Here is a 15,408-nt window from a genome sequence, read left to right as displayed (position 1 = left end):
ATACATTTTTACATCTGTGGCATTCTCTTTACACCTCAGTGAAATGCTTCATCCTGTTGGTCACTAGATTCAAAGCTTAATTGGGGGCAAATACCTGTTTAGAGAAAAATCAAGCAGTCCTGGTAAAAACAGTTTTAAGTGTAAGAATCAATATGCATGTATGAATTTAAAGCAGTGCTCTGTAATACATACTTTCTTGTTTGTGTCCAGCCATGGATGCAGCCGTCAGTCACTGCTCCATCACATTAACCTCCATGTTGCTGCTGCTGAGCTCTACCTGCAAGCTGACGTGACCCGAGGCTCTGCTGCTCCAACCACATCTGCTGAAGGCCCCTGCTCTTTAATGATCCCCTGGCAGTAGCTAAATCCCCACCCAGCTGTTCCAGCACCACTGAACATTAAAGGTGCAGCAGGATTTCTACCTTGGGGGAGAAGGATATGATAAAGCATCAGCCACGGCGTACCGGTCCAGATGCTGTACAGCTTGTCATCACACTGAGCAACTTTGCCGAGGGGTACTCTGCTCTGACTGATTAACTGATTGACTGAGTTTGTAAGAGGCTCTAACTGCATCACACTAAGGGCAAAGATAGATGTGTGTGATTCAATTTTCAATTCAATTTTATTTATAAAGCCCAATATCACAAATCACAATTTGCCTCACAGGGCTTTACAGCACACAACATCCCTCTGTCCTTTGGACCCTCACAGAAGATAAGGAAAAACTCCCCTTTAACAGGGAAAAAAAACGGTAGAAACCTCAGGAAGAGCAACTGAGGAGGGATCCTTCTTCCAGGACGGACAGACGTGCAATAGATGTCGTACAGAACAGATCAACATAATAAATTAACAGTAATCCACATGACACAATGAGACAGAGAGAGAGAGAGAGAGAGAGAGATGCAGGTAATGATAGTAGCTTACAACAACATTATTGAAAGTAATAATATTATAGTTATAGTTCTGGCTACTGCGGTACAATATGTTGAAAGTATGTATTAATATCTGGCAGTATACAAGTGTGACAATAGTCATATGTGTATAATGTGATGTCACCTATTAATGTCTGCAGGGTTCATATTAGATCCCAATGAATAATGGCACTGGTAGCCATGATAGGCGACAGGCATATTTCATTTTTAGTGTGTTCCATCAGGAGAAAGATTTCTGAAAATGCTTCTGTAAAACCTAAAGAAACATTCTTTCATTTATTTTTTCAGGGAGCAGAATAACATCAAGCAGGATGACTCCCTCCCTTCTTGTTACTCCTGAAAAGGGCTTTGTGCTGATATCACAGTGTTTTCTTATTCAAATGATGGAGTGATTGGGAATCTAAGAATATGTTATTAAAAAGCTCTGTGTTATCCTCTAATATTTAGCATTGTCTTAGTAAAACATTTACCTCCAAATGTCTATATCCATGTAGACTACTGCTTGAACCAGACTGAGAGTCTACAGCCATGCCTACAACTCTGTGAGCCTGCACTTGAGAAGAGTTAAATGGCAGAACTCCCATGCAGTATCACGTATGCATGTGCTAGTTCCACAGCCACCGTTTTAGATATGTGTATGCATGAGTTCCGTAGCCACCATTTTAGAAGTGCATATGCACACATGCATAAGCTCCAGAGTGTGGGGTATCAGTCATTTTTTTGATGTTGCCAATCAGAGGCCCACAATCCCATCAGTCACAGTAGTAGGAGTAGTCAACATTTCAGCTAGCTAGTTATACTAGCACTAGTAGCTAGCCTCTGCGTATCAACTCACTGATCATGCGGGAATATAGTAAATTCTTCCACTACTCATTTTACAAGGACCATCAATCAATCAATCAATCAATTTTATTTATAAAGCCCAATATCACAAATCACAATTTGCCTCACAGGGCTTTACAGCATACGACATCCCTCTGTCCTTAAGACCCTCACAGCGGATAAGGAAAAACTCCCCAAAAAAACCCCTTTAACGGGGGAAAAAAAACGGTAGAAACCTCAGGAAGAGCAACTGAGGAGGGATCCCTCTTCCAGGACGGACAGACGTGCAATAGATGTCGTACAGAACAGATCAACATGATAAATTAACAGTAATCCATATGACACAGTGAGAGAGAGAGAGAGAGAGAGAGAGAGAGAGAGAGAGAGAGAGAGAGAGAGAGAGAGAGAGAGCGAGAGAGAGATATGCAGGTAATGACAGTATCTTACAACAACATTAATGGAAGTAATAATATTATAGTTATAGTTCTGGTTACTGCGGTACAATATGTTGAAAGTATGTATTAATACCTGGCAGTATACATGTGTGACAATAATCATATGTGTATAATAACAGAAGAAGTATGACTAATGACTAATGATGGCAGCAGCAGCAGGAGGCATCTGGCGGGACCACGGCAGCAGCACAACCACACACGCCACGCTGTCCAGGCACCGCTGCGATATGAGTTAATCTGAGAGACAGTGGAGCACAAAGGCTCCGGAGAAGAAGCCGAGTTAGTGACATCCAGAATGGCCGAGTTAGCAAGATGCAGTAATAGGATACGAGAGAGAGAGAGAGCGAAGGAGAGAAGGGGCCCGGTGTATTATAGGGGGTCCTCCGGCAGACTAGGCCTAAGTCAGCCTAACTAAGGGCTGGTACAGGACAAGCCTGAGCCAGCCCTAACTATAAGCTTTATCAAAGAGGAAAGTCTTAAGTCTAGTCTTAAATGTGGAGACGGTGTCTGCCTCCCGGACCGTAACAGGAAGATGATTCCACAGGAGAGGAGCCTGATAGCTAAAGGCTCTGGCTCCTGATCTACTTTTGGAGACTTTAGGGACCACGAGTAACCCTGCGTTCTCAGAGCGCAGTGTTCTGGTGGGATAATATGGCACTATGAGCTCTCTAAGATATGATGGAGCTTGACCATTTAGAGCTTTATAAGTTAACAGTAGGATTTTAAATTCAATTCTGGATTTTACAGGGAGCCAGTGCAGAGAAGCTAAAACAGGAGAGATATGATCGCGTTTATTAGTTCCTGTTAGTACACGTGCTGCTGCATTCTGAATTAGCTGGAGAGTTTTTAAGGACTTACTAGAGCTACCTGATAATAGAGAGTTACAATAATCCAGCCTTGAGGTAACAAAAGCGTGGACCAATTTTTCTGCATCTTTTCGGGTCAGGATAGGCCTAATTTTCGCAATATTACGCATCACAAGAAAGCATGTTTTTTTTTGTTTAAATTATTGGACAATTAATGGACAATGAGTCATAGCTGTTTGTTTCTGGCTGCCAGCATTAGCTAGTGTAGCTAGCACACTAGTTAAGTTTGCCGAAAAGTTGTTTATTTCCACTTCAAAATGTTGATTAAAAAGACGTTGCCAAGGGTTAATGCTAAAATGGATGGTCCGGAGGGTAGGGGCATGAAACCCCTGGGGAAAAAAATGACAAAGTCCAAGGCTCCACATTCAGGGGTGTTTGGACACTGGAGGAAAGCCGTCAGACCCTGCTGATGTCCTGCCCTCCCTCTTGTTCTTCTAGTGGAGGAGCAGAACACAGCCTGGGTCAGCAGGGTTTGCATGAGGCTCCTTAGGGGCTTAGAGCCAGGACACTTGTCATATTTTTCCCTGGGAGGTTTTTGCCCCTGTCTTCTGGATGGATGGACTTGTTCCTTTGGACCATCCATTTCAGCATGAATCCAAGTCAAATTATCAACAGATGGCAACGTTTTTAATCAACATTTTACAGTGAAAATAGACAACTTTTCAGCTAATTAACGCTGGCAGCCAGAAACAAGTATCTATGAGCCAGCGTCTGTTTGACAGTCTAAACAAAGAACGTGTTTCCTTGCGGTGGTCCTCCTTAAATGAACAGTGGTAAAAGTTGATATAATCTGTAATGATCCATGATTACGTACAACATAAAACTGAGGGTCTGGCACTCACACACGCATATGTCTAAAACAGTTTCTCCCCCCATCCGACAACCTCAGGTCTGTGAGCCAAAGTGGTAGAGTCTGCATAAGGAAGATGTGTCACTTTGATTAAGTCTTTTCAAAAATTATTATTGTTATTATTATTACTGCTATTACTACTTGATCTGAAAATTTTGAAAGTTTCTCTGCTTAAGACTTTAAGTAGTGTTGACAAAAAATTTTTGTTAGGTAAAAAAAAAAACTATCTCTGTTCTGTCTTGTGGTTTGTTTGGTGTGAAAGAAAAATTACAGCTAAATAACCTAAAATACAGACAATATAGATACCAACCTGGTTGATGTTACATAAAGTGCAGGTGATGGAGAACATTGATGTAAGCCCTATAAAACCATGTAAAACAGATTGTAATATTGTATCCTCTGGATACAAAATATAAAAATATAAACCTCTATTGTTGTCACTGTTTGATTTTGCTGAATTATGTATGTCTAAACTCATATTGCCTCCTAAACTATACATCAGATATTGACATCAGCTTTATTGGCTGACTCTTTTTTTTCGTTGTCCTCAATGTACTTACGCAAAAATAGACAGAGCTAAAAACTAAGGACAACAAAGTCGAACAAGATAAACATAAACATTGAACAACTATGCAAATTACAGACGTAGAGCATAAGTTATCTGTGGACAGATGATATCTTACTGCTTTGTGACCAACTTTGTTTGTGGTTCACAATAATCCTCCTTCTAACAAATGGCCAAGTAACTATAAGGTATTCATGTCAAAGAGCTACAATGACAAGAGTGCTGGATGTTGAAAGGCTGACACAAAACTGCATTGCTGAAGAAGCAGTTACAGCTGCAACAATAACGATAATCAATTTGAGAATTCTTTAAAAGAAATATAAAGTAAAAAATCCTGATTTCAGCTTCATATATGTGAAAAGTTTCGGTTTTCTTTCTCCCTCTGACAGTAAACCCACTTTCAAGAGTAATGAAAAAAAATGTTTCTTTGCATTTCTTATGTCTTTGGGGCAATAATAACAAAAATCAAAGTTGTTTTTTTTTTTTTTTTTTTTTTAAACAGACCATGTAGCTTAAATACAGGCCTCTACCAAACATTACAATAATATATAATATGTTAGTATACCAACATATATCTTTTTTTTTCAGTCAAGTTACCGTGGAATTGGTAGTAATACTAACACTAGTGTTATTTCCATGTGTTTATTTTAGTTATTACATCTCAGAAATGGTAAAAAATCACATGATATCATTCTTTTGTATTAAATATTAAATTAATTGTATTAAATTCTTTTTTATTTCAGAAAAATTGTGAATTTATTCTCTTAGCATTAGCATCACCTCCTTTAACACAGAAGGACAAAAACTGTTTGGTTGAGCATGATTTTAGACAGAAAAATCATACTAATTATTTCAGCATAGGTATAACGGATAACATTAAATGCATTTTTTAATAACAATGAATGACCAGAAGTGTTTTTATTTTGTAGTAAATAGTCAGGTTTACTTACATAAGCTTAGCTTCACTACCTTTACTGTAGAAGGACAAATCAACTGTTTGGTAGAAAACGTTTTTAATTATTGTTTTAATTATATGACTCCTATTAGATTTTAATTTGTTGTATTAAGTTCCATAAATCTGTTGAATAAGAACTTTGAAACTATAACGTGAAATAAACCACACAGTCCTCATGTCTGGAAAGACATTTTGTTACTAACTTCCTGTCAGAGGTGAAGTGTAAAGGCATAGTATTTAAAGACACAGCAACATCTAGTGGATTTTTTTTTAGCATTAAATACCTAAACTAAATGGTAGAGATAATTCAAGGTTGAGTTGAATTTAACACATTTTTCATTAAAATGTACACTGTAAATATTTGACTGTACATTTACAGTAAATTACTGGCAACTAGTTACATTACTTTCACAGTAAATTACAGAATAATTTTAACCATAAATTGTTGTGACAGGCAGTTCTATACTGTAATCTTACAGAAGTTAAGCCAGCATATTATTGTAATTTAATTTAATTTGCGAGGTAGTGATTCAAAATGTGTTCTACCAAACCGTTTCAAACAAAGTTGAATCATTTTCAAAAAGAATGAATGAATTCAAAGTTGAATAGGTGCAATGTATGAAAGATGTGGAAGATTTTAAGATTTCCAGAGAAGACTTGATAAATGTTTGAAAAAACTGTGAGGGTGTGTGTATACTTGGACATGATACATAGTGGAGACTAAAAGATGTATTTTAGCAACAGAGTGAGTACATTTTAGCCTGTCCTCACTTCTTCATAGGCCTGTTTGAGGGTTAAGACTTATTGTTTCATGGTTCAGGTTACAGTTAGGTGTGGATTAGGGTAAGAGGGTGGGGTTAGGCATTTAAGCCCCATCTCCACATAACACTTTCAGTATGGTACCTTTGGAAGAAAAAAAAAAAAAAACCCTTCAGACATGGTACCTAGACCCTGCAGTAGGTCTGTTTGGCGTTTCCACCACAAACAGTACTCTTTCATGTGGGTGGGGTTGTTATCACTCACTGCTCCATCCAGCACTTGCTGTATTTCCTCCTTTATCAGTCTGCACCTTGTTTATAGAACGGTGCTGCACTCCAACATTTTCAGAACAAAATAGAATAGAATAGAGCTGCAGTGAGAGTCTCTCTTAATGGGATATTTAAAAATAGCGGGTTTGTGCATTCAGTACTTTTCAGGCAAGCGCAGAGGTAAGTGCTACTTTTTTTTTTTTTGCATGGACTTAAGAAAAGCCAATGTGGACATTATGGACAATAGCGCGTAGTTCCGCCCCCCTTGTTTTCCCCTTCTGCCTGTGTCCCTGTGATAGGCCTGCAGTCAGTATCTATATAAAACGGGTGGAATCCACTGGCTCGGGTCTCTGGGCGTGTCAACCCTTAAGCTAGGTGCACAACCTAACGCATTGACGGACTGACGCTGACTGGAAGTCATTCATTCCAATGGAGGTGAAAATGACGGATAGTAACGGACTAGCGCGCAGCACGGCAGCGGTTCCATTGACTGTGGGACCGTGGAGGCATTGGATTTTTCCTACTCGGGCGTTGACAAGATGGGAGAAGTGGAGCGTAATGGTGCCGAAAGTAGAAAATCAATTGCAATCGCAGTTGTAAACAAACAATATCTCATTTATTTATGCAAAAGAAAAATAAGCATAAGCTTTTTTCCCACTATTAAAAGTGATTGTTGACCATAGGTTGATTTGTATGCGGTTGATAATTACTCCATATTTCGAATTTCGCATTCATTTCTATATATATGTCAGCTCGTACAATAGCACACTACTCAACTCGTCGCAGTTCATTTGGAACAGTTACTTCACAGAAGATATTGCTAGCTCTTCTGCTAGATGACTTCGCTAACAGCTCTCGGCGACAGCACGCTAGCTAGCCGCCCGCATCTGGCCAGGTCCATCAACAGCGGAACCTCGCGGCGTTGTTCTGGGGGTGGGGAATGCGTTGGGGAAATGCTCAGTTAAAATGGGAAAAATAGGTTGTGCACCTGGCGGTACCTGCTTCTCCAGACACGCATCAGCTGCTCTGCAGTGTGTAAGACGAGTCGGCAAGCTGCCACCATACTATTGATAGGCCAGAGATCAAGATAACAGCTTCGGATCGACAAGACGAGGAGCGTCAAGAGCAGCACGCCAACGCCAACTCTGAGCCACCCCCCTGCCACAGGACGGACCCCTGCTTTTGGACTGAGTATAAAACTCCCATAGATACAGGTGGACAGGGGCGTAGGGAAGACTTTTGAGGACTGAGTTATTTTCCCATTTTAAATTCACTATTTTATTTTATTATTTTATTCTTCTGTTTTTAATCTGTTGAGTACTGCCCAGTATTTGTATTGGGTTTTTATTAGTACTTTAAACATTCTATTCTTGTACTTAAATAATTTTTCCCTGGTGCAATAAAATAATTTTTTGTACCCAAACTCTGCCCTCTTGCATCTGTGTTGGTGTGGCCCGGGATTTATATATCGGGTACAACTTTGTGACATAAACATTCCACCTTAAAAGTTGCTGGCAGTCGGCCCTGCGAGAGCAGCAAAACATTCTTTTATTTTATAGTTACAGTTCACTAATATATGTAAGACTTCCTCTATTGGCCAATCAATGGACTGCAGTGTTTCTAGCTCCAACTTTTAGTAACAGATCTGTGTGCTAGGTACCCCAATAGTGGTGGGCGATAAAACGATAACATATCGTCTCGCGACACTTATGCACCATCGATAGAAAAAACGTTCGATATAACCTTTGATAATGTTACTGTATTCTGTCGGGGAAAAAAACACGAGGGGAGCCGCACAAGTTACCCTCGGAGTCAGGCTGTGCAAGGTTGGTTGAATACACTCACTTGCTCCCTGGTAACCTAGCAATGGTGTCACGCAAACAGCTAACAATGTCACGTTTGATTGCGCCATCCTCGTATGTGAACACAAGTCCGCTTATAAGCCGCGACTTTGGGCTTGTTTTTTGTAAAGTCGCTTATAAATATTGGCAGTCGCGGGTTGCGTATTTTTGGGCTTGTTTCTAAAGTGGAGTTGCTTATTTGGGCTTGCTCTCTAAACGTCACCTTTCTTTATATATATCTGCCTAATAAGTTATCTAAACTCATGATAGTATGTCGAACTGCAGGATGTTTCCACAGCTCCGCTCCCTCCGCCCCTCTCTTTCTCTGCATACACACAGGTGACGGTCAGTCAGTGAGACTTTTCACATTTAAATTGCGCGATTAATGGAGGTTCTTTAACTATTTCGCTAACAAGTGGGCGAAATATGTAAAGAATACAATAAAGATTTGTAGAAAGAGAGAGGATTAAAAGATTTTACTTCAAGAGGGGGACAATTCAAAGGCAGTGTGCAGATTCAGATCTTGTTCAGCATACCAGTGCTGTTACAGTGAAAGTAAATTGGCTTATGCAACTTCTTTACTTTCATTCATTCATTTATTCTTTCCACGTTTTTGGTCAGCTAATTGGTTTGGTAGTGTGCAAGGGAAGTAAATATCATGTGTTTGTAAAGTAATTTTGGTTGCTGGTACTGGTTGCTTGTTTCTGATCTGGCAACACTGAACACAACACAGCACGGAGTGAGTAGGAAGAATGAGTGCCGATAGCGAGGAAATAGTCTAGTAGTTTTTATACCATCTTGTGTATGTTCATTTATTTGAGTGTTCTCTAATGGTTGTGTTGACATTACAATTTCCTCTGTGTGCCTTGACTGATGACTATGATTGAATAAAATAATAAATGTGCTAAAATTTATTCATTTTCAGCAGGTCCTTATTTTAAATAGGTTATAAAAAAAGATAGATAATTATCATTATCGATCAATATGAACCAGCTATATCGTGATATACTTTTCAGCCATATTGGCCACCCCTATACCCCAACAGAGGGGGGACCAAAAATGGTAACGTTTAGGAATGGTTCCATTGCTCCCATCCACAACTTTTCACAGTGGAAAAGGAAAAAAGTGTACCAAACTGCTTCGTGGAAACAGGGCTTTAGTTGTGATAACTAAAGTTAGGGACTGTTCTTTATTTATCAGAGGAGAGGGATGGCTGGGGTGTGACCCTCCCTGAAGCTACAAATACCTTTCCATGAGCCCCCCTAAGTGACTGTTAGAAAATGCATGACCCTCCCTCCCTAAATTATTAAAAAAAAAAAAAAAAAAAAAAAAAACAAGCAAAAAAACTGCAGGTTTAGAAGGCATGTTTTCTTTAAAAATCGGTGGTAAAATAAATTCAGAATACAGCCATTTAAATGTGTATGCCCCTTCCCTAAGCCAAAAACAAAACAAAACAAAAAAACAAGTCCTGTTGCGTTTTGAGAGACAGGGTATCCGTTCCTCATTTGCATAAAGTTATATCTAGGCTACTTTATGCAGATTAGGGGCGTCCAGCTCAGTTAGCTGTCTCTAGAAACTCCTTTTAAACTAACAGTTGTCAATCTAAAATGACGACAGAGTGAGTAACTGCACGGCTTACTTCTCGCCTCAAATGTTTTCAGAGCACATGAAACCGTGAGCTATTTTCGTAACACAAGAGAAAGTTTCCAAATAAGCTGTCATATTGGTCCTGTTTGAAATCAGGGAGCAGACAGCTTAAGTACTGGGATGCCCAGCAAGCATTGAACGCTGGGACATGGTGTGACCCCTTGCGTCCAAAAACCACCCATGTGGTCACATACCATAAGGCTGCCATTTTGTGACATTACACATTGCAGCTACCAAAACTTCCAAAGTTCTAATTCTAAGTTGGTAACCTGACCAAACACACAAAATGACACTTTAAACTTAGTCAAAAGAAATGCTTTGAAGGATCTTAGAAACACACCTTCATGCTAACCTGTTTTATAGGCTAGAGAAGAATTAGAGAAATGCTAACATCAGCATGCTAACATACTCCCAGTGACTTCTATCCCTTTTCCACCAAAATTACTGTCTGCACTCAGTTTTTTAAAAACATGGCTAAAAATAGTCTAGATTCTGTTCCTTTTGCCAGTAGATCAGGGGCCTCATTTATAAACGTTGCTTACGCACAAAACGGGGTCTGAAAGATGCACATGTAGAATGGTTTGGCCAAGTGGGCCTAATAAGGCACACCTCTTTTTAAATGGGTTTCATGCTCTTTCTATTTTATATGATTTTTTTTAAACAAACGGCCTCATTTGGCCCACTTGGCCAAGCCATTCTACATTGATGAGGGGTGTGTGGGTCTAGTAATGTGAAAGCTATTGGAGAAAATATTCCTTTTTCACTGAAAACCAGTGGAGTTTGTTTAAAAAATTCACATAAAATAGAAAGAGCATGAAACCCGTTTAAAAAGAGGTGTGCTTTATTAGGCCCACTTGGACAAACCATTCTACATTGATAAGGGGTGTTTGGGTCCAGTAATGTCAGAGCTATTGAAGAAAATAGACTTTTTTTCATAGAAAACCAAATAAATTTTTTGAGAATTTCTATAAAATAGAAAGTGTGTTTTTTAGTGTGTGTGGGCGGGTGGGCGTATTAGCCCTACTCTATGTTGCTCATTGTTTTCTGCCTATGAGAGGGAGGTGGAAATCACTGTTGAACCCAAAATGAATATCCGAATATCAGTCGAATATCGGTCAAATATCCAACGTCAAACTAACTTCACCTCGGTACGGGAATTAGCCAACAGGTACGTGTTTGATATGATTAACAATATATCATGTTAGGCCTATATGTTCGGCCTAAAGCCCCTTTTGGGTATGATATAATGCAGTTAAATTCTATCCTTAGGTCTGGGATTAGGATAATTAGGAGACCGGGTTATGATGAGTCACTTTTCATATTCAGGATCACTACATCAAGGCTCTTAGTTTTGTTGCTAACTAATATATGTGCATATATTTCAGGATGTTGTGCATCCCTACAAACAAACAGAATGAGTGTAAACATAACTGCTTTGATAATATAGGAGGACCCCTCTATAATACACCGGGCACCTTCTCACCTTCTCTCCTTCTCTCTCTCTCTCTCTCTCTCTCTCTCTCTCTCTCTCTCGTATTCTATTACTGCATCTTGCTAACCCGGCCATTCTGGATGTCACTAACTCGGCTTCTTCTCCGGAGCCTCTGTGCTCCACTGTCTCTCAGATTAACTCATATCGCAGTGGTGCCTGGACAGCGTGACGTGTGTGGTTATGCTGCTGCCGTGGTCCTGCCAGGTGCCTCCTGCTGCTGCTGTTATCATTAGTCGTACTTCTACTGTTATTATACACATATGACTATTGTCACACATGTATACTGCCAGATATTAATACATACTTTCAACATATTGTACCACAGTAGCCAGAACTATAACGATAATATTATTACTTTCAACAATGTTGTTGTAAGCTACTGTCATTACCTGCATCTCTCCCCCTCTCTCTCTTCTATTTTTGCTGGACGCCAGAGCACAATGCAGCAGTTCAGCATGGAGCAGATCATGCGGGGCAGGAAGTCGTACACAGAAACAAAATAAACATCCGGTTAATTTTCAAAATAAAATACACAGTGTTCAATCAATCAATCAATCAATCAATCAATTTTATTGATAAAGCCCAATATCACAAATCACAATTTGCCTCACAGGGCTTTACAGTATACAACATCCCTCTGTCCTCATGAACCTCGCAGCGGATAAGGAAAAACTCCCCCCAAAAAAACCTTTAATGGGGGAAAAAAACAGTAGAAACCTCAGGAAGAGCAACTGAGGAGGGATCCCTCTTCCAGGACGGACAGACATGCAATAGATGTTGTACAGAACAGATCAGCATAACAAATTAACAGTAATCCACATGACACAATGAGACACAGAGAGAGAGAGAGAGAGAGAGAGAGAGAGAGAGAGAGAGAGATGCAGGTAATGACAGTAGCCTACAACAACATTGTTGAAAGTAATAATATTATAGTTATAGTTCTGGCCACTGCGGCACAACATGTTGAAAGCATGTACCAATATCTGGCAGTATACGTGTGACAATAGTCATATGTGTATAATAACAGCAGAAGTACGACTAATGACTAATGATGGCAGCAGCAGCAGGAGGCACCTGGCAGGACCACGGCAGCAGCACAACCACACACACGTCACGCTGTCCAGGCACCGCTGCGATATGAGTTAATCTGAGAGACAGTGGAGCACAAAGGCTCCGGAGAAGAAGCCGAGTTAGTGACATCCAGAATGGCCGAGTTAGCAAGATGCAGTAATAGAATACAAGAGAGGGAGAGAGAGAGAGAGAGAGAGAGAGAAGGAGAGAAGGTGCCCGGTGTATTATAGGGGGGTCCTCCGGCAGACTAGGCCTAAGTCAGCCTAACTAGGGGCTGGTACAGGGCAAGCCTGAGCCAGCCCTAACTATAAGCTTTATCAAAGAGGAAAGTCTTAAGTCTAGTCTTAAATGTGGAGACGGTGTCTGCCTCCCGGACCGTAACAGGAAGATGATTCCACAGGAGAGGAGCCTGATAGCTGAAGGCTCTGGCTCCTGATCTACTTTTGGAGACTTTAGGGACCACGAGTAACCCTGCGTTCTCAGAGCGCAGAGTTCTGGTGAGATAATATCACACTATGAGCTCTCTAAGATACGACGGAGCTTGACCATTTAGAGCTTTATAAGTTAACAGTAGGATTTTAAATTCAATTCTGGATTTTACAGGGAGCCAGTGCAGAGAAGCTAAAACAGGAGAAATATGATCACGTGAAAAAATGCAGTCTGTGAGGTTTGTTTTAAATGAGAATTAAAAGACAAATCTTGATCAAATATCACTCCGAGGTTTCTTACGGTAGTGCTAGAGGCCAGAACAATGCCATCTAGAGAAACTATGTCATCAGATAAAGAGTCTCTGAGTTGTTTGGGGCCAAGAACAATAACTTCAGTTTTGTCTGAATTTAACATCAGGAAATTGGTGCTCATCCAAGTTTTTATGTCTTTAAGGCAGTTATGGAGTTTAGTTAATTGATTAGTTTCTTCTGGCTTCATCAATCAATCAATCAATCAATTTTATTTATAAAGCCCAATATCACAAATCACAATTTGCCTCACAGGGCTTTACAGCATACGACATCCCTCTGTCCTTAAGACCCTCACAACGGATAAGGAAAAACTCCCCAAAAAAACCCCTTTAACGGGGGAAAAAAAACGGTAGAAACCTCAGGAAGAGCAACTGAGGAGGGATCCCTCTTCCAGGACGGACAGACGTGCAATAGATGTTGTACAGAACAGATCAACATGATAAATTAACAGTAATCCATATGACACAGGGAGAGAGAGAGAGAGAGAGAGAGAGAGAGAGAGAGAGAGAGCGAGAGAGAGATATGCAGGTAATGACAGTATCTTACAACAACATTAATGGAAGTAATAATATTATAGTTATAGTTCTGGTTACTGCGGTACAATATGTTGAAAGTATGTATTAATACCTGGCAGTATACATGTGTGACAATAATCATATGTGTATAATAACAGAAGAAGTATGACTAATGACTAATGATGGCAGCAGCAGCAGGAGGCATCTGGCGGGACCACGGCAGCAGCACAACACACACGTCACGCTGTCCAGGCACCGCTGTGATATGAGTTAATCTGAGAGACAGTGGAGCACAAAGGCTCCGGAGAAGAAGCCGAGTTAGTGACATCCAGAATGGCCGAGTTAGCTAGATGCAGTAATAGGATACGAGAGAGAGAGAGAGAGAAGGAGAGAAGGGGCCCGGTGTATTATAGGGGGGTCCTCCGGCAGACTAGGCCTACGTCAGCCTAACTAGGGGCTGGTACAGGGCAAGCCTGAGCCAGCCCTAACTATAAGCTTTATCAAAGAGGAAAGTCTTAAGTCTAGTCTTAAATGTGGAGACGGTGTCTGCCTCCCGGACCGTAACAGGAAGATGATTCCACAGGAGAGGAGCCTGATAGCTAAAGGCTCTGGCTCCTGATCTGCTTTGGAGACTTTAGGGACCACGAGTAACCCTGCGTTCTCAGAGCGCAGTGTTCTGGTGGGATAATATGGCACTATGAGCTCTCTAAGATATGATGGAGCTTGACCATTCAGAGCTTTATAAGTTAACAGTAGGATTTTAAATTCAATTCTGGATTTTACAGGGAGCCAGTGCAGAGAAGCTAAAACAGGAGAGATATGATCGCGTTTCTTAGTTCCTGTTAGTACACGTGCTGCTGCATTCTGAATTAGCTGGAGAGTTTTTAAGGACTTACTAGAGCTACCTGATAATGGAGAGTTACAGTAATCCAGCCTTGAGGTAACAAAAGCGTGGACCAATTTTTCTGCATCTTTGCGGGTCAGGATAGGCCTAATTTTCGCAATATTACGCAGATGAAAAAATGCAGTCCGTGAGGTTTGCTTTAAATGAGAATTAAAAGACAAATCTTGATCAAATGTTACTCCGAGGTTTCTTACGGCAGTGGCAGGGACCAGAGCAATGCCATCTAGAGAAACTATGTCATCAGATAAAGAGTCTCTGAGTTGTTTGGGGCCAAGAACAATAACTTCAGTTTTGTCTGAATTTAACATCAGGAAATTGGCGCTCATCCAAGTTTTTATGTCTTTAAGGCAAATATGGAGTTTAGTTAATTGATTGCTTTCTTCTGGCTTCATTGATAAATACAACTGAGTATCATCCGCATAACAATGGAAATTTATAGAGTGATTTCTAATGATGTTACCTAAAGGAAGCATATATAGAGTAAATAGGATTGGTCCGAGCACAGAACCTTGCGGAACTCCAAAACAAACTTTAGTACGTAAGGATGGTTCATTGCGAACGTCAACAAATTGAAAACGATCAGATAAATAAGATTTAAACCAGCTTAGTGCTGAACCTTTTAAGCCAATTAAGTGATCCAGTCTCTGCAGCAGAATTTGATGGTCAATTGTGTCAAACGCTGCACTAAGATCTAATAAAACAAGTACAGAGACGAGTCCTTTGTC

The 15,408-nt window shown here is 40.3% G+C and overlaps 1 protein-coding gene across 1 annotated transcript in view; it reads left to right on the top strand.

The window, feature by feature from the left end:
- Positions 1-15,408, top strand: part of LOC125892003 (immunoglobulin superfamily member 21-like) — a 437,371-nt gene that overhangs the window by 137,834 nt on the left and 284,129 nt on the right. The window contains exon 10 of the mRNA XM_049581701.1: positions 211-3,111. Within this exon, the coding sequence (XP_049437658.1) occupies positions 211-293 (83 nt within the window). The 3' untranslated portion in view covers positions 294-3,111. The remainder of the gene's footprint in view (positions 1-210; positions 3,112-15,408) is intronic.

This window comes from Epinephelus fuscoguttatus, linkage group LG7, assembly GCF_011397635.1.
Source record: "Epinephelus fuscoguttatus linkage group LG7, E.fuscoguttatus.final_Chr_v1".
NCBI lineage: Eukaryota > Metazoa > Chordata > Actinopteri > Perciformes > Serranidae > Epinephelus > Epinephelus fuscoguttatus.
Note: the sequence above shows the minus strand (reverse complement) of the source record. Positions and strands in the feature narration are given on the sequence as shown.